This window comes from Hylaeus anthracinus, unplaced genomic scaffold (genome assembly GCF_026225885.1).
Source record: "Hylaeus anthracinus isolate JK02 unplaced genomic scaffold, UHH_iyHylAnth1.0_haploid 11989, whole genome shotgun sequence".
Taxonomy (NCBI): domain Eukaryota; kingdom Metazoa; phylum Arthropoda; class Insecta; order Hymenoptera; family Colletidae; genus Hylaeus; species Hylaeus anthracinus.
The window spans coordinates 16,384,986-16,404,670 of NW_026534337.1; the positions used below are offsets into that span (position 1 = coordinate 16,384,986).

Here is a 19,685-nt window from a genome sequence, read left to right on the forward strand (position 1 = left end):
TAATTCATAAACAAATCAATTTAGTTACCTATAAACCCTTCGCTCAGGTCAATAAATATTCTTTTATTTTGTACTAAACTGTACACCATTATTTCTTGGAATAGATGATATACATAATCATACATATGATGTATAAATTGTTACCACAGAATGTTATATTCATTCGACAATTCGAATGTATAGGAATGTTAAATATTTAATAATACTATGAACTACAATAAGGAATGAAAATGATTGTAAATTAAATATACATTAAAATTTCCCTCTAGCACATAAATTGTACATTAAATAACAAATTTGGTACGAAAATATATTATATATGCATAATATATATTATGCACATAGGTATTATATAACGGAATTTGCATATAATGCAACTGTAGCTTTCAATACTATAAGTAATAATAATTACTGCCAAAAATGGAAATCTTTGATATAAATCTATGGTTTATTCTAATTTTCGTTGATTAAAATGTGTATTATAATAGCATACTTATGAATCACATTTGAAGTAAAAACATTTCTAGAAAAGTACGGCTACAAATATATTGTACAAATATAAAATCTATATTGTTATAAAAGCTACATTTGCATTGCATTATGGAATATATCATTATAAAAATGTAATCATTTTCAAGGCCAAACTCGATTGAAAAGTTCCATAAAGGAATCATAAATCATAAATGTGATGGCAACATCTAAACATACTCTACTTAATCTTGGAACAGTTCCTTTGTAAAATGCTGTTGGGCCTTCATTCTTCCATATCTGAATCATACAGTCTACACTATTTTTATATTTTGAGGCCTCCAAGCCCTAAAAACACGATTCAAATTAAATAATCCATTCTTGTGAAAAGGGTCATAATTTCATGGAAGTTCTGAATTTCATACCTGCATTCTAGTTTTTATTACATCAATGGGAGTGTTTCCAAAAACTGATAATGCACCAGCGCATGCACCAAATGTACCAATAACATATTTTGGTATAGTTACATTTTTATCTCCACCTTTGTACCACTCTTTTAATGTTTCCATAGTACAGAACCTAATTGCTTGATTTGATCCTTGTTTTAAAATTGTAGGTGCTAATCCTTGATATATACCTCTAACTCCTAAATAAAAAAAATCACATATGCAATACTTATATGTAGTATATTTATTATAATTTCATAACCATTATAGAGAATGGAGCATTTAATACAGGACACTTAAATAACTTGTACATTTTTAAAGATAGAGAAAAATGTTTAAGACAGAAGTTGTTTGATTTCTTAGGAAAAATAGTGTGGTAAAGTTTTTTGGTACCAAGTAGAAGGACCAAGGACATTTTAAAGTCATTCACTTTTTTTCTTTACTGACTCTTAATAACCAACAAGCCTTTGATAAAAGGTAAATAACAAGTGTATCTTCCAAAAAACTGTTAAAAAATATACTCTATTCTATTTATCAAGAAGCTGATGACCTTGAAATGTTCTAGGCATTTCTGACTGCAACGAAAAAAAAAACATTACTGCACCATATTTCCCATAATGCCAAACAATTTTTATGTCAAACATCTTTTTCCATCACTAAAAATACAGTCACTCAGATATACTGTACTACATGTCTCACCTTATATAATGAAATGCTGCAGAAAATACGTAACATGATATGACTGAATATTACAGAAGCTAATTTACTCATGTATTAAGCTATCATGTGCGTAAACTGAGAACTATGTACAATATAACCTATCCTCTGTGCAAAGACCATTAAGTTGGTTATGCATGCAATGAAAAACAAGTTTATTACGTTTGCATTTTTATTATAACAAAACAAAATTTTTAAATTCCTTTGGTAACTTTATATTTAAATTTAAATACACATTCATTACACTTGCAATTAAAAACAGTAAGCAAAAAGTTATTAGAATCATTACAATAAATTTACTTTATTTCATTTTAAATATTAATATCCTACTTACCATACTCCTGAATGATCATTTTCACTCCGTGTAAGAATCCTCTGTATTTTGGATTAGCAGATCGTTGGTCATTGATAAACTTTACTTTAATAGTCTCCATAGGAGTAACTGCAAAAATAGCTTCAGAGGCACCGGCACACAGTCCTGCTAACAAGCTAGTTTGAGTAGTAAGTTTGCCATTTTCATTTACCAGAAATCCTTTCACTTTTTCAAAAGAACCAAAACGTACTGCTGACTTAGGAATTGAACCATAAATTAATACTGAAAGGCCCCTGTATAGGCCAAAAAATCCACGATTTTGTACAGTTTTTGTCACACAATCCCATATTCCAGTATATTGCTTACTAGCACCAGATTTTCCATCAAGTTGTAATTGTGTCTTTACATATTCGGTTGGATATGTAATACATATTTCTATACCTCCAGTTATACCTCCTACAATGTAAATTCATAATATAATTACCATTTACTAATAAATAGTTTAAATATTTTCAAATAAAGAAAGCTTCATCAAAAACTAACATTTTCTTTAGGTGAAAACCGTGTTAAACCGTTTCATTCAAGTATAGCAAAACAGGCGCCGAAAAGTTAAAAATAGGTTCACTACGTTTTATCAAGGTTAAATACTTCTCAACCTTTGAAACTATCACGCGTTGAATGCGCGCTGGCTCAAAGTTTACCCTTCTCTTTCTTCCCTTTTCTTCCATTCGTTCTTCTCTCGCTCTCTCACTTTAACGTGTTTACATTCTATCTACTTCGACAAGTGGTAAAGGGACATTGGGAGCAAATCATTAAAGTGGAGGCTGTTCAAAAGATATTGCAAAAAAAAAACCGCCTACCAGCTATGATACCCTTAATACCGCTGCCGCTTGCAGCCGCTGCAGCTCCAGAGTCCGTTAACCATGGTCTACGGGGAAAAGGACTATGGAATGTCGTTATTGTTCCCGGTCGTTGTGATGATTTGCACATTAACCAACTGGAATCCATTTTCCAGATTTGTTTCTATTCGTCCGTAGACTTGTCCCGTTAAACGTCGAACCTGGACTGAGTCGATTAATAACCGTGCGTTTCGGTGCGCGTGGCAATGTTCGTTCCCCTTCCTTAAAGAATTTTATTTACTCGTTCTTTATTCGTTGCTTCGCGAATTACGTTTAATATCGAAGAATTAGAGAATAGACAATAAATTTCTCTTTACACTAAAATAATCGTCTCTTTTATGTTACTGGTTCTTCATAATCATTGTAAAATCTTTAATAATATGGCGCAACTTATACATATGCACATATGTATATACCTTTCAAATTAATTTTTTAAATAATTCAATATTAAGTAGCTATCCGTATTTCTGTTTAACTTAATTTCAATGTAACAATTAGTCACCAAAGTTAACTATGAATAGTTTCTTCTGTTAAAAATATCTCAAATAAAACGTAATTTCTACACATTACTGTAATCATTCTTCCTCTTATTTTTATCATTTATTTTACTTACAAATCAGATTCGAGCGTATAATCAACATTTTTATACAACAAATAAAATTGCATTTTTTAATTGCAAAATTTCTAAGTAAAAGAATTCGTGAAACTACATATTTTATCTAATGTTATCTTAAACTAGGTAATATTATTTAAAATTACATTTTATAAGTTAAAACTAATAAAGATTCAGGTAGAAATAAAATAAATGTCAAATTAAAATATCATTTATTTACTCATATAGGAAATATTGTATTAAAGTTTATAATAACTGATGAAAATATTCTAGGTCAATCTATTATTGGGTAAAACATTTTTAATTTTTGATCACCATTGTGAATATTTCATTTTGCTATTCATGATAAAGACTTACATTTTATGAACGGTTGATATAAGATGTACTATCAGGAATGTTTTTATTTTTTGTTATGTAACAGTTCAGTGAACATAGACATGTGTGAGGATGAACATGAGAACAGAGAGTGCTATAGGGAGATAAGACAAATTTCTGAATGGTACACCATACATCAATTTTAGCACAAAAGTTTTGTTATATTTATAGTTTAAAAAAGTTTAAAAATGGACAAAGTGAAGTAAACCTAGTCAATCATATAAAGAATGTCATATTCTGTTATTCATTGTTACAATTTTAATTTACCATTTCGATTTACATGTTTTACCATCCAGGTGTAGTATTTGCTAAACGTCTCATACGTCTGAAATAAAAAACAAACATTGTAATTAACTGTTAATTTTCTGTACATTATCGTATAATACAACAATCTTTACCGCGTATTTCGATCTTGATCGCGTATTTTCTTTTCCATTTCTGCGTCTGTTAACGTTTCCAAAAACGGTGCCCATTGATCGGCTTCCGAAGGTGGCCTAAAAGGTACTTCCACTGTCGGCAAAGGGGCTTCGGAAAATGCATATGTCCTTTGGTGCCATGATAATTGTCCACGAACACTAAAAACAAGTTTCGTGTATTTTTCAATATACATAAATAAATTATCTGTATTAAAATATATAAATATAAATTATTCAAACATACCTATAAGCAATGGCAGTAACAAACTCTCCACCAAGGCCTAACTCGGCACAAAGTTTCATTGCAAATTTTTCAGGATTATTTTCTTTTTCAGACATATCCCATTCCACTTGATCTACTAAAGATGTATTACCCACGTGTATATTTAACTTAATAATAACTCTTTGATCACACTGATCCTCTAAAATTGTTTCTTGTGGAAAAGCTTCTATTTGTTGTCTTATAGCTTGTGCAATTGCTGGTACAAAGGTTAAAGGATTTAAATCTAAATCATCACATAATACCTCAGCAAATTGTTCTGGTGTTATAAGACTTTCTGTAAGAAAAATCATTTTATCAACATATGTGACTCATTACCAGTTATATTTTAAATCACACCGTTTTAATATAAATTACCATTTTTATTCCATGTAAAAGTATCTCTTAATTTTTGACCTTCAATTTCCATATCTAACCGTATTGGAACCAACATCTCTTGTTGAGCTGCATTTTCCAAATTTGCTGATGGATCTGTATCGTCAAAACTGGAAAGATGTTTTGTATTTGCATTTATGTCATAAAGACATGTATTACACTAAACAATAAGTCAATAATCTGTTGGATATAGCACCTACCACAGGGGAAATGTTCTGACTTTTTTATTATGTACTCTGTTACGATTAATTGGTGTAGCTTGAGGCACAGCATCTAGATGTGAACTATTTGGTAAACTAGGCACCCAAGGCATTGATTTCTTTGATTTTCCTTCTCTCGGGGCTGGAGGTTCTGTTGAATGCACCGATACAGCTTTATATTTATCATCATTGCCTTCAATAATATCTTCCACTTCACTAGCTCTTAAAAGAGAAACACTCGATGCAAGTACATGTTGGCTCAATCCAAGTTCTACTAGCTTTTTACGTTCATCATTTGTGATGGATCTCCTAAACATTCCAGGGTAACGTTTATACAATGATCCTCGAAATAGGCGTAAGTAATTGCCCACTTCGGATCCAATACAATAATATTCTCCATTTTCTTCTACTTGGAAACTTATCGGTTTATCACCATATGTACGTAGAGCCATGTTTATGGTACCTGAAATACATTATATTCTTATGTAATATATCTGAAAATTGATGTATAAACAACAAAATATCTGAAAAGATGAGTTAAGAAAGATTAGTCTTACAAACAATTGAAATGTCATTTTTCGGTTGAAAAACCTCATAACCTAACATCGATTAATTCAGAACATAGTATTGTATTATTATCACTACTATTGTTTACATGTCATTTACCTACCCGTTATACCGGTCACTTATCACTTTTCATCTGTTATACATTTATTAATATTGACATAAACGCAGCATAAAGCATTGCATGTAGTGATCTATAATACACTATTTTTTGCTCAAGTATACGACATTTCATCAAAGCTACATCGATATTGAATTATACATTTCTATAAGAAAAGCTTACCTCGATGAAGAAAAGATCAAACGTTTAAATATTTTGGTTAATTAATATGTCGTCTTTGTTAAATATAATAACACAGATTCTAAAGCTATGTTTTTAAAATGAGTGCATTCAAAAAGGTCACTGCTCAGTTGCTCACCTGCTCACTAAGCCGCTCTGTGAGCGAGTCAATATATAATTATTCACTATAAACTTGGGAGTTTCCTCACTAATGGCGCCACTGGTACTAAATCCCGTTCAGAGCAGCTTAGTCACTAAGCCTTAGTGAGCACTGACCTTTCTGGATGGACCAAGTAACTACCATTACAGAAAGCATTGTATTGGCGCTAAAGTACGCGATCTGTTTTCATTGTTTGAGAATGATAATCTATTAAACATAGAAAATTTCTATACGCTAATTTACAATTAAACACAGATGTACAACGACTAAGTTCGTATCTTTTATACGACACGTATGAGCATTTTTTGAAAAATTTGAGCATTTACGCATTACGCAAACATCCCTAGGAATTCATATGTTCTTTCCCTAACAATTATTTCGGAATGTGGTAACAGGCAAAGGGGGTGGGAATAATAAACGTTAGGCGTGTCGGCGTCTGTTTTTTAATACATTAATAGAAGATCGCATTGAAAAACGCATCTTTGTCATAATATTTATTTTACGGATGGTACGAGGTCGATTACACGAGAAACTCACTGCCAATTTTAAGATGTCGGAAGTGCAAAAAATATTATGCACGGAGAATGCCCTTAAGATTCTCTATCCATAGCGTAGCGTTTTATTATTCGACAGTTTCGATTTTACTATTGTGATATAGTACTGCGTATATGTGGCTGGCGTTTGGTTACGAGTGGAAGAGGGTATGTTCTTATGGGGTAGCAGGAAGGCGGTAGCCTTTGCCGGGGAATGGAGACGGAGAGCGTAAAGTCGGGGGCTAGTGAGCATAGCCATAGCCATCATAGCAGGACATCCCAAAAACACCATCGAACTCACAGTTCCAAATCCCATCATAGACAGCACTCGCATCGAAGTACCCGGTATTTTAAACTATTACAACCTGCTTTATTTAAAATATTAAACATTTAGTTGTCCTCTTAACAGGAATATCTTTTTTTAAAGGACCAGTCGTAGTCAAAGGAAAGAGAGACATAATTTAGATTCTAGCGAAATGGCTCCCTTTCAAACAACTGTTAATGTAAGAGGCGATAGTGTTGACAATTTGGGTCAAGAAGTTATCGAAGTACAGATTCTGCCACAAGATGAAAATTGGGGTGAGAACACCACAGCTATTACTGGAAATACTTCCGATAGATCAGAATCAACTGAAGATGTGAGCCATTGGCCAAATGAAAACGATGGATCGTTTAGTTCCTGTAATCGGTTCGTGGGTCCTGTTATAGCAATGATAATCGGACTTAGCGCCTTTCTTAGTCCTATAGCTATGGTCATACTGCCTAAATTAGGGTTTTTTCCTGACTCTATAACAGTCTTGACAATGCAACAGAAACTACAGTTGTTATCGTGTAATGCAGAGTGTAAAGGCCAATTACTAGGTTTAGCCTTTAAGCTGGTGCTACTAGGTGTCGGGAGTTGGGCTGTATTTTTACGCTCACGAAATGCTACTATGCCTCGTATATTTTTATTCAGAACTGGAGTGTTACTTCTTACTACGCTGTGCATTTGTACTTATTGGCTATTCTATGTTGTTCAGGTACATGATTTTATTAAATACTTTGAAATCTTTCTTTAATCATGGTATTCATAGAATATTGTCATAAATTTCAGGTCACAGAGAGTGCTAAGACTGCTGCTAATGGTGAAATAACAGAGTACAAAAATTTAGTAAATTATGCTGGAACTCTTGCAGATACTCTATTATTCATACATTATATTGCTATATTGCTCATTGAAATACGTCATCAGCAGCCTGTGTTTTATCTTAAAGTATGTATATGTTACTTTTGTATTTTATTTTATATATATTCTTATTTGTATTATAATAACATGGTAATATTTAAGGTTGTAAGATCACCAGATGGCGAATCGCGATCTTACGCAATTGGACAATTATCGATACAGCGGGCAGCTGTATGGGTTTTAGAAAGGTATTACACAGAATTTCCTATCTATAACCCATATTTAGAAAGACTGCCTGTGTCAAAGTCTGGTAGAAAACAATCGAGCTTCAAATTTTATGAAGTCGATGGAGGAGTAACAAGTGGTGTTCAATCGCGAGGAGGTAGCGGTGACAGAGCAGTCATAACTACTCAAACCCGTCGCAGGGACTCTAGCCATAATGAACGGTTTTACGAAGAACATGATTATGAACGTAGAGTAAGAAAGCGTAGAGCAAGATTAATCACTGCCGCCGAGGAAGCATTTGCACATATTAAACGTTTACATTCAGAGGTGGATTCAACTCCAAATCCTGGTCCCATGGATCCTATGGAAGCTGCACAAGCAGTATTTCCATCAATGGCAAGAGCCTTACAAAAATATTTGAGAGTGACGCGACAACAACCGCGTCATTCTGTTGAATCTATTTTAAATCGGCTTGCACGGTGTTTGGCACAAGACGCGGCACCGCGTGCATTTTTGGAACCTTTTTTTGTAACCAGTCCTGTTCTTTCGAATGAGAAGGAAAGACAGAAACGCTCGCATCATTGGGCCTTAGTCTGCGAGGGAGAGTTACCTTCACGATCTCTTGCTAATGGCTGCGAATTTCAATTAAGACAAGGTGAAGTAGCTCTTTTATGTACAGCATATCACTTACCACACTTTCATCTCACTGAACAGCTTGCACATCCGAAATCCAATAAATTCCTATTAAGATTAAATTCTGAGACATCGGTCTAATAATGCTTTAAAATTTCTAAAATGTTTTGAGATAATCTACAGTTAGAAATTTGTATTTTTTAATGGATATAAAAATTCATTATAAACGAGTAGATTTTTCCTGTATATATTTAAAAGAACTCCACAGTAATAAATTTGTAAGTATTGTGAATTGAATATAATTATAGCAAGCAAATACAAATGCAGCATAGTTTTTTAGAGTATATTTTCAGATGAATAGAAATTTTGCAAACGGCAAAATAGTTTTCTATGCGCTACCATAAAAAATGTTCACATTAATGAAATTATTTATAGCCTTTCTTCACTACGAATAATTGAAGGATAAAGAAACAATGTAAGTTTTGCATTTGTAATTTTAGATCAAACATTCAATTCTTCATATCATGAACTCATATATATTTATTTATTTCATTATTTTGCATATCATTTATAAAGAATAAAAATAAGCTTATTGTATTTCATATAAATTTTGCATAAAATAATCAAAACGTGTTAGCTAGTTTCTGGTAAACCTATAATTGGGAGCATTTTATTATTTTCGAATTTTATGTGGAATATTTTTGTTTCGATTAAAAACATACGAAATCACAAATATTATTGGAATAATTGAACAAATACATGAAATTACAGTTGGAACAATAGTATAGTGAAACTATAAACAGTAACAGTAAATATACATCACAAGATATTCTTTTTATTTATTTAATTGTGAAAGAAAAACGTCAAAGCGAAATATTCTAAATAGGAAGAAATATACATTCCTGCAGTATATTTATATAATGTTCTGTTTATGAATATAATTATGCATTAATATTTACTGCAGATAAGACACGATATCTGTATTATTATATACAGTCCAATGATTGAAAGTTTCTTCCATGACATCTCATTAAGGTTCTTTTTTAAATATAGTATTATGTAATTAATGTTTTGTATAATTTATAAATTTGGTTACTTTTATATTATTTTTAGAAATTAATAACTTTACAATTGTTAAGTAAGTATCTTAAGTACTTAAGGAATGCCTGTTAGCTTTAAAATATATTAATAGCTCTCAGTTGTGATAAACAAATAAGATTTTGAATACTTGTTTACACAAGTTTACAATTCTCTTATAATTCTCAACTACATGAATAACAAAACATGAAATTTACTGTAATAGACTATGTTGATCATGGCATAATTTCCTTTTTCTTAAACAATATCCAAAAATATCTTAATATTGTGTACAATTGTTGCAACAAATATTGAAGGAATCTTTTAATTTTGGCTAAATTTGTTTTAGTTCATTATTTTAATACTTCAATATTTTCCTGTTGTGTCTAGATATTAATTTGCTCATATCCATCATTGGAAACCGCACAATAGTCAATGTATGTATGTACTTTTTAAAAGTATTTGAATGTTTTACATTGTTCACACATAATTTTATATATTCAATGATATTGACTGTGCTGATTGTGATTGTGGTTATAATCATGATCAATTTGACTACTGATATTATGTTAATTTTACTGTATGTCTTTTGTATTAAATTGTTATTATTTTACAACATGTCATTTTACAAGGCTGATAGTATGTTACTGTATTTGTGACTGGGTTTGCTTTTGAGATAAATGTACAGTGAACATTAAAAATATTGTCTGATATATATATATATTATCACAAATGTACAATGAGGCAATTAGTGGAACAGTAAACTTGTTATGCTAAAAAATTTTAGTGCGCTAATGCTCATCTTCTGCATTCCTGTTCATTACTTCAATTTGGATAAAAAAAAAAATGAAGTAATTTAATATGACAAGTGCAAATTCATACATGCCTAAGAAGTATTTAACATATCACAATTTAGTAATATAAAATGTATATTGCTTGCCTCTGCTCATAAATTATATTATTTAAGATTGTATTTAGTTAAGCATACTTAAATATGTCAGATGATATAAACAGTGTGTCGAAAGAATTTTACATTCTTACGAACATGGAATGTTACTGTTGTGAGTAGCTTTATTTACAAACTTTTTAATTATCTGTGAGCATAATGAATGTATTAATTGGTAAACAAAACATACATTTAATGTATAAATATTAATTTTCTGGTATAATTCTTTTGGATATGGTGTATTGTATTCTTTATATTCTATGTAGAATATAATATGTTAACGGCTTAATTTTATAAGTTATTACCGTACTTTGTAAAGAATCATACGCACAAAATAGAATTCTAGTTATATAAAATGAAACGTAAAGAATAAAGAAATAAAATTGTTATTTATACATCTCAAATTGCTTTACAAAAAAGTATTCGAGTGTAAGGTGTGTGTTTATAATAATATATGAAATATAAGAAACAAATGAACATTTCTGTCTACATTTTATTTATAATCTCCCCTTTTAAAAGTAGTATTTCTTTTTAAACTAAAGATATAGTTCATTTTTTAAATATTCTATTAGTGAAAGTATAACTCTGCGGACTAATGGGTTCTAATTGTGATACGTGTAATATTACATTATTTAAAAAACAATTTCTTCGCATTAACCTTGCGCAGGCGTGGCACTGAATTTTTCCTGATTTTTCCCTTGGTGGCGCTCGTTATCTGTTAATGCGAATTGCTCCTCGGTGTTAACAACTATACCAACTATACTGAACTATAATTCATGGATGTAATCCTAATTACATCAAGTGTAACTGACTGTGACATTGTGTGATCATTGTCACTTTCACTTTGTTTATAACCTTATCTACTGTTAAATTATTAGGAATGATACACTATATGTAACATTAAATTCATATATTTGTTGTGTGTAAAAGTCAAAATAAGTAGTGTATTCGCAACGATATGTCGTTAACTAATGAAAAACAAATAGAATTACTCTTAGCTGGAAACCCTCTAGAAATTGATGACACGTACGAAGTAAGCCACGCCGTAGCGAATGATATATTAGGTAAAAATATATTTTTTACATACATTCGTATAATTAATTCAGGAAAATGATTCTTTTGTATGTATTTTACAATCTTATAACTTTAACAAAAATTTTTATTTTATAATATTAACAAAATTGCAAGTAAATTCAAAAAATATGTTAGAAATCAAACTGCATATAATTTATTTAATTCTAAATTATTCACAGATTTGTTGAATTATAATTTGATCAGTGTCTTTTTTTAATGTAACATGATCACTGTTAGTTTATAAAAAAAATATATGTATACACATATAGGCACAAAAGGAGTCCAATCGTTACTCAATAGTTATGTACCAATTTGTAAAAAAACTGTAACATACATTGTTGCTGCTGTTGTCATAAATGATGAGGGGAAAGTATTAATGATGCAAGAAGCAAAGGCTTCTTGTAATGGAGAATGGTATTTACCAGCTGGTAGAGTTGAACCTAATGAAAGTTTATTGGATGCTGTTAAGCGTGAAGTTTTGGAGGAAACAGGTCTTGTATTGACACCAGAGACATTGTTAGTAGTTGAATGCGCGAGTGGTTCATGGTTTCGATTTGTTTTCACTGGCAAAATAACTGGTGGTAAATTAAAAACATTAGAAGAGGCAAATGAAGAATCACTGCAAGCATGCTGGGTGCATAATGTGAATGATCTTACGCTTAGATCAAATGATATTATTTCCTTGATAGAAAGAGGTAAATCTTATGTTATGAGCAAGGATGTTTTGCGTCATCCATATTTAATTCCTGTTAATAAATCATTGAGCAAATTATTGTTGCGGCTTACAATTACTTCAAAGAAAAGAGCAACGTAAGTTGAATATATTTGAAGGAACCTTTATGAAATTTTATTTTATGTTCAAATTTCAAATTTATTTTCTGTTGCTTATGCTTGATTTTTCTTTAGTATTTTCACTTTTGATATAAGGTCATTGGTGGTAGTTTTCATAACAGAACAACGACAATGTGATTATGGATGAAGGCTTAGGTTGGAGCATATTAGGTACACATGCACACACATGGACTTGTATATATACCTTTGTAACAAAAATTGTATTTACTTATATATTATCCTTTCCTTAGAAACTTATAGTACTAATCATTACAAATCTTTTTTAAGCAATAATATACTATGCTATATTAATATAACTTCTAACGTATTTTTTAAAATATGTGCCTCTAAGCATTCTATCTTTAAATGTGATTACTAAAATTTTTAATAAAAAATGGTGACAATTTATTTTTATTGACAGGAATCAATTACACGTTGTGATATCAGATACAACACCATCTCATTTACCAATTTGTGAAATTAATCCAAATCGCAGTATTCTCTCTACTCTACATAATTTTATGGAGGTGAGTTATTTATTATAACATTAAGAATAGAAGCTTTCATCTAATTTTTTTCTTAAAAAATGATGTTATGGTATAATTTCCTATGAAATTAATTGTTTTAGGAATTATTTGGTAGTGGAGTTCCACAACATAGACCACATGGCATACTTTCTATAGAATTTAGCGGTGGTGATGGAGGAGATGGACTTTGTTTAACATTACTAATATCATTCAAACTGCCTGTAGAAGATGTACCTACAATTGGAAAATATGTTTGGCATGAATTACCTGAAAATATAGCTGAAAGTATAACTTATCGTTTACCGCGAAACATGACTGTGCCTTTAAATGTTATACGGTAATTTGACATTTATATTAATTGCGCATTACATACATTTCAAATCTTACAAAGAAAGTACTCTATTTGCACAATTGAAAATTTATTAAAAATTGATTGCTAAATTCAGCTATATATAAGAGAGATTTTTCTTTTGTAATGATTGCATCATATTAAAGTTTAGGTATGGCAATGATTTAAAATAGAATAATTATTATACATAAATATATATAATAATTTATATAAATCTGTAACGAATGTGTTTATAAATTATTATATATATTACTATAAATCCATACTCAAGTTGATTTCCATAAATCAGATTATATTTAACTAATTTTAATACTTAACAATCACTAATTAAACTAAACAAATATTTATGATCATGAATTTACATTTATCCTAGTCTAAACCAATGATTTTTTAACAAATGTTATTATACATTATACATCTTTTATAAAGTATATAATATAAAGGAATTAATATTAGATTTATTTAAACAACGTACATTCCCATATTGTTAAAGGTGAAGCTTACAAGTATTTCGAATTGTTACCAAAAATTTGTAAAAGTTTAAAAAATATAATGAAACAATTTTGTACACTGTTTCTAGAAAAATTTGAATAATAATATGACATGTTGAATAGAAATTTATTTTTATCTAGTATAATGCATTATAAGCATTGTAATTATTTACATTCGAAATATATAATATATATGTAATATAAAATCTATAAGTTTTAAAATTATTAAAATTTTTTGGAAGTATTCAAATACTTACATCAAGCAATTTTATTGTAGTAAATAGAATATTTATTAAATAGATGTAAAGAGAAGGCAAAGAATATTAATTGTAACTTAATATATACAATGTAATTGTTACATGTTTTATGATGAATAAATATTTTACTAAATCAGTGTTTCATTGTGATGTATTTGGGTAGTAGGAAATAATTAAAGGAAAAGATATTAGTAAAACACTTTAATAAAATGAGCATTACAAATCGTAAGTGGAGCAAGAAATTTAAATAAAAAATTATTTCTACTTTACAATTATTTCGCCTTGTGGTATAACAACAAATTTACAATTGCTTAATTTATATGAAATTGCACATACTTCAGACTTTCACATAGATGTTATGTGCAAAGTTTATATTTTTGTCCAATGTAAAACATATATAATTTCAAAAATATGTGTTTACACATTTATAACTCTTTAAGTGACTGTAAGATATTCAAGCTTCTATAATGACATTTTTTTTACAGTAATTATATTCATAAAGTAAATTTCATAAGCAAAATCAGTATTGAGATATTTAATTATGTAAACATATTTAAGTTGATGTCAATACCCTAATTGCACTCGTTAAACCTTCATCATTACTTTCATTTTTTATAGGAACAATATTGTTAGCATTAGGTATCACATATACATCAGTAGTTGAACTTAATGGTAAATTATTAAATAAGTTTAATGGTGGTGTATTGTTATTATTCACTGCTGCACAGACGTTACTTTCACATTGATTAACACCTACATTACTATTTACAGTATGTTTCTTCATGTGAGTTGTTAAATTTCCACTATGATAAAAATCCTTCCCACAAACTTTACATTGAAATGGCTTAATCCCGGAATGTATCCTTTCATGTATCGATAAATTTCCACTATGTCTGAATTCCTTACCACATATATTACATTTATAAGGTTTTACACCTGAGTGAGTTCTTAAGTGTGTTGACAAATTGCCACTGTGACTAAACATTTTTCCACATATTTGGCAACCATAAGGTCGTTCACCAGAATGTGTTCTCATATGAATAGCTAAATTCCCACTATGAGTAAAACACTTTTCGCATTGATTACATTTATAAGGCCGTTCTCCATTATGAGTCCTCATATGTATAAATAAATTACTTTTATGCCCAAACTCTTTGAAGCATATTTCGCATTGACATTTAAATTTTTTTCCTACACTTGATTCGGAAGAACTCTTGGGTGGTCTTCCAGGACGGTTAGGTTTTATTGAAGACACTGATGATGAAGTGGTCAGCATTTGATTTACAAATTTTGATTGCTGTGTGTCTTGAGGAAGTTGCAACTGTTCAATTTTTTGGGGAGCACTTATGTGATATTGTTGGCTCATTTGATTCTGGTCTGTGCTGCCTTCTTGATTAACTTGGAATAACATACCATTTTGTACACCTTTCATGTATGCTAAAGAACCACTTTCCTAAAATGTTTGTACATATAATTAGCTTTTTAGCAAACATTGTGCTTTGATAATCTTATTGATAAGATATCAGAAGCTATAAATGAAATATTTATAATTTTTAAATAAAATTGCATATATGTATAAATTATATTTGTTTGCATTATGTATAAATCATAAACCCACTTCCATTTGGAATAAACACTGTTGATTGTGAACTTCATTCTTTGGCTGTATCTCATTTGACAATTGTGTATGACTCCAAAATTGTGGTAACTGATTGTATTTATAATCAACATCATCATTAATGAATATTGGATACTTGGAAGTATCCAAAGTATTAATCCTATTACCACAGTTAACATCTTCTACTCCCATACATTCATGTTTTATCTGTATAGGACTAAACATCTACAAATATACATTAAGGAAACAATAGCAATTATTCGATCATTTTTATATAATTCTATATTAATTAATACTTAAGTTATAATTCCTTAATTTACGAAAATAATAATTGCTTAAGTTACGTTTCAAAGAGAAGAAATAATCTTTATTGTTGATGAAATGAAATGTTTAATATACAAAGTTTATGCAAAAAGACCTACATTTTTATTATGATATTTCTAGAGCTATCAATTATTTCATAATTTAATCAAATGTTGAAACAAACATGACTGACACACACTATCACTTCACTGCGATTATTCATTGTGCATATGTGTGTTACGAATGATTATTTACAAACATTTCTTAAAATATTATCGGATACATTAGGTAACAAGAGGGTTGCTTCAGTGTATATCAGGACATTCAATCTCTTTGTTCCGTAAACGACATGAATTTTTTATATAGCCAACAATGCCATCTATGAAAATTGACAATGAGTTGATTCTCAAATTAAATTTTGATTATTATTGGAGATAATGCACTTAAAGAATGATATATGACGGTACAAATATATTTCTATAACTTAGGATATAATCTCTAATCTAAAAATTGCTAATTTTTCATTGTGAACATTTTGATAAAATATTTTGGACAAAACTAAAAATTACCAACATTTCCATATTTTTTATTCTGTTTAGTAAGTTAAGTATAAAGTGTACAATCATAGTATTTTTTTCAAATATTTTGTATTGTGCTCTACATTTTGCTTTCTAACACCTATTAGATAAAGTATTAGTTTGGTTAGGCTCAGTTATTATCTGTAATAGTTACAGAGTTGCAATTCTTTATTATATATATATTTTTCTTCTTCATATCCTCCTAAGCAGTTAATTCATGATTTTGTTATATTGTTATGGAAAAATAAGTAATAGACATAATATTTAATGTTTTTCATTAACAACACGCGACGACAACAGGCTGCATATTTTCAGGGGCATTTTAAATGAGCATCAAATGACTGTAGCACTAACCTCATGCATCTAAAAATATAGAAATTGAAATATATTATTGTTTGAAATCATTATAAATTGTTGCAGCAAACAAAATGGATGAAGTTAATAATATATTTAATATTAATCGATAAGTCTTGGAAAACAACCAATTGTCATTGGTAGCCCTCTGTTGGTGTAGTTGGAGAAGTATTATTGCATCAAGTACTATTTACACGAGTACTGAATTTCGAACATTCATAGAGATCTATCTACATATTTAATCGATCCATGGAGCAGCAAACATTGTTGACAATAAATTTAGTGTCTTCGTTGTGCAACAAAAAATTAATGGTTATAACGATTATGATATAATTATATTTTGATTAGAGTTCTTTATGTATTCCATAAATGGTTGAAAGTGGTGTTAAATACAAAAAGTTAAAGTATACTTGCTTACCAAAAACAAAAACTATTTTCCTCTATTGGAATGTTTAAATATCAAGAGTTTAATGATTACCATCGAACCTTTTCATTATTTGTTTGAAGAAATAATTTAGAGAATTAAAAATATGCATGTATAAAAGTTAATTTTTTGGAGAAGAGTAATTGAAATGTAAGGTTATACACTATGCCTGGTGGACGACGTAATGCTGCTACTCGGAATGGTCAGACTAAATCTCAGACCAGTTTTTCTGGAACTACAAATGTTGTTACAAGAAGCAATAGTGGAGACAGAGTAGTTGTAGATGATAAAAAGACAGACGAATTTTGTGGACTAAAAACATTGATACCAAAGCATGTACCTATACCAGTTGTACCTATAGATGGCCACCTAACTTTTGAAGCTTTGTCTTTGATTGTATCAATTATCGCAGCTTCTCTACAAATGCTTAATTTATATAGAACTGTGTGGTGGTTACCTCATTCATATAACAACTATAGTATGGTATGTTGCTCCAATTAATTCATCTTCAGGTAGCAAATATATGAATATATTTCTTATTATATTCTTTTCACTTTCAGAATTTTTACCTAGTAGATCCTTATCTACTCATATTCATTGTAACTATGGTTGCACGTCAATTTATTTATTCTTTACTGCGTCGGTGTATTGATATTTCATCTCCAGTGCGTTGGTTGTCTGCTGCTCAAAAAATTATGAGGTACTGTTTCATGTATATCATTTAAACCATATATGTGTAATCTAAAATATATTTATTATTTTTCAGGATAACTCTCTTAATTGTTGTGATGAGTGTACTTTGTTGGTGTCTTTACCACATGGCTGAAAGGCATAATTCTATGAAGATTTTCTATTTATGCTATCCGTTTGTACCTTTTTGTTAAACTGTTTATTATTATTAGATATATACAGAGTATATATTATTCATGGTAACATGTACAAGTGATCATATAAATGTTAATTCTATGTAATTTGTTTCAGAAGTTTATCTTTGTATTTCGTAATGTTTGGTGTAAGTGTAGTACCCTTCTTTGATATATCACCAGCACCTTTATATAATAAAGATGAGAAAAAAACAAAGTTTCTTTTGGGTATGTAATACTGTTTGTGATGGCAACTTATCACATATTTATGTTGAATTATTTGCTTTTTGTTTAGATAAGCCTCTACATAATTGCTCGTTAAATGCATCAGCTATTAGAGCAGAAGTTTCTACCTTGAGATCCGATTTCAATCGTCGTCTGAAACGAGCTTTATTTGCATCTTCTAGTAGTGCTTACGTATGTGGTATTACACCGATTATATTCGTACCGCAACATTTACATTTTAATGTTTCATGGGTTGTGCAACATGTCATTATGTTCTGGCTTGGAAGAATAAGTGCTCACTTTTCTCAAGCTTATCCAGTTAGGTACATACATATGTATTAGTTCACGTATATTTCTTATTATATTTATCCGATTAACATTATTATTTCGTTAATTTGAAATGTGAATGTTGTATTCAAAAATTCATTTCCAGAAATCTGATGAATACCCTACTTATTTAGGTACTGTGATGTCTTGCATAGAGCAGCGTTACATCTAGGCCGTTGGGTTAAGATTGAAAATCGTAATAATCACACCTACGCGCAAGCATGGAACGATTCAGTTTTATGGCCCCACGGCTCGATAGTGAGGCACAATAAGGAAATTTACCGTTCGGAAGGTTTATGTACAGTGGCGGAACCAGGAAATTCAAATCACTACAGATTTTATGTACGTTCTAAGAATATAGCCGTAATTCAAAATTATTATCGATATGTATATGATTTTACTGTGAAAAATGATTGTATAGATGTATTCTTTTCGATATTTCGTACAGGCTTTATTCAGTAATCCCACGATGCTGCTTTGTTCGTTGCTGGGCTTGCAGCTGCTTCTTGTGGGTGTCCAGCTGTTCATTTTACTACGTACAACCGATTGGTACCAAGTACTATCGATAACGTTACTTCTCCTGATCAATTATTATACTTTATTTAAAATAATTCGGGATTATCTTATTTGTTCGAAAGTGTACCACGCTGAGCAAATAATACAAGAGAAATCTCAAATATGTTCAAATTCTGCTATTCAATAAATAAATGAAAAAAAAATATGTGTATTATTATTTAATTTATATGTTAAACGTATTTAGTATGTGTATTATTATAGAA

The 19,685-nt window shown here is 29.9% G+C and overlaps 6 protein-coding genes across 11 annotated transcripts; 3 read left to right on the forward strand and 3 right to left on the reverse strand.

Moving 5' to 3' along the window:
• Positions 1–43: 43 nt before the first annotated feature.
• On the reverse strand, positions 44–3,198 carry LOC128887567 (putative tricarboxylate transport protein, mitochondrial). The gene is made up of 4 exons (XM_054143600.1): positions 2,805–3,198; positions 1,966–2,400; positions 894–1,114; positions 44–816 (listed from the first exon to the last, which is right to left on the reverse strand). Exons 1-4 carry the CDS (start codon positions 2,950–2,952, stop codon positions 634–636), a joined length of 987 nt encoding a protein of 328 aa, XP_053999575.1. The 5' UTR covers positions 2,953–3,198; the 3' UTR covers positions 44–633.
• Positions 3,199–3,651: 453 nt separating this feature from the next.
• Positions 3,652–6,101, reverse strand: LOC128887564 (SWI/SNF-related matrix-associated actin-dependent regulator of chromatin subfamily B member 1). 2 transcript variants are annotated; one of them, XM_054143595.1, is made up of 6 exons: positions 5,950–6,101; positions 5,103–5,565; positions 4,885–5,012; positions 4,492–4,804; positions 4,230–4,406; positions 3,652–4,156 (listed from the first exon to the last, which is right to left on the reverse strand). In XM_054143595.1, exons 2-6 carry the CDS (start codon positions 5,552–5,554, stop codon positions 4,117–4,119), a joined length of 1,110 nt encoding a protein of 369 aa, XP_053999570.1. In that variant the 5' UTR covers positions 5,555–5,565; positions 5,950–6,101; the 3' UTR covers positions 3,652–4,116. The 2 variants fall into 2 exon arrangements, with proteins under 2 accessions (XP_053999570.1, XP_053999571.1); XM_054143596.1 differs by lacking the exon at positions 5,950–6,101 and adding an exon at positions 5,773–5,927.
• Positions 6,102–6,306: 205 nt separating this feature from the next.
• LOC128887551 (vang-like protein 2) lies at positions 6,307–11,177 on the forward strand. The gene is made up of 4 exons (XM_054143562.1): positions 6,307–6,984; positions 7,067–7,658; positions 7,733–7,891; positions 7,967–11,177. The coding sequence occupies exons 1-4, from the start codon at positions 6,854–6,856 to the stop codon at positions 8,801–8,803; spliced, it is 1,719 nt and encodes a 572-aa protein (XP_053999537.1). The 5' UTR covers positions 6,307–6,853; the 3' UTR covers positions 8,804–11,177.
• Positions 11,178–11,408: 231 nt separating this feature from the next.
• LOC128887566 (8-oxo-dGDP phosphatase NUDT18) lies at positions 11,409–14,350 on the forward strand. Of its 2 annotated transcripts, none has more exons than XM_054143599.1 (4): positions 11,409–11,749; positions 11,939–12,569; positions 13,012–13,117; positions 13,219–14,350. In XM_054143599.1, exons 2-4 carry the CDS (start codon positions 12,013–12,015, stop codon positions 13,456–13,458), a joined length of 903 nt encoding a protein of 300 aa, XP_053999574.1. In that variant the 5' UTR covers positions 11,409–11,749; positions 11,939–12,012; the 3' UTR covers positions 13,459–14,350. The 2 variants fall into 2 exon arrangements, with proteins under 2 accessions (XP_053999574.1, XP_053999573.1); XM_054143598.1 differs by having other exon boundaries at positions 12,029–12,569; positions 13,219–14,349.
• A 50-nt stretch (positions 14,351–14,400) lies between these two features.
• LOC128887563 (zinc finger protein 836-like) lies at positions 14,401–16,508 on the reverse strand. Of its 3 annotated transcripts, none has more exons than XM_054143592.1 (3): positions 16,419–16,508; positions 15,833–16,057; positions 14,401–15,667 (listed from the first exon to the last, which is right to left on the reverse strand). In XM_054143592.1, the coding sequence occupies exons 2-3, from the start codon at positions 16,055–16,057 to the stop codon at positions 14,768–14,770; spliced, it is 1,125 nt and encodes a 374-aa protein (XP_053999567.1). In that variant the 5' UTR covers positions 16,419–16,508; the 3' UTR covers positions 14,401–14,767. The 3 variants fall into 3 exon arrangements, with proteins under 3 accessions (XP_053999567.1, XP_053999568.1, XP_053999566.1); XM_054143593.1 differs by having other exon boundaries at positions 15,833–16,049; positions 16,255–16,492; XM_054143591.1 differs by having other exon boundaries at positions 16,255–16,492.
• A 794-nt stretch (positions 16,509–17,302) lies between these two features.
• Positions 17,303–19,616, forward strand: LOC128887558 (transmembrane protein 39A). 2 transcript variants are annotated; one of them, XM_054143577.1, is made up of 7 exons: positions 17,303–17,974; positions 18,052–18,191; positions 18,258–18,356; positions 18,473–18,582; positions 18,650–18,902; positions 19,041–19,248; positions 19,355–19,616. In XM_054143577.1, the coding sequence occupies exons 1-7, from the start codon at positions 17,657–17,659 to the stop codon at positions 19,607–19,609; spliced, it is 1,383 nt and encodes a 460-aa protein (XP_053999552.1). In that variant the 5' UTR covers positions 17,303–17,656; the 3' UTR covers positions 19,610–19,616. The 2 variants fall into 2 exon arrangements, with proteins under 2 accessions (XP_053999552.1, XP_053999553.1); XM_054143578.1 differs by having other exon boundaries at positions 18,476–18,582.
• The last annotated feature ends 69 nt before the right edge of the window (positions 19,617–19,685 follow it).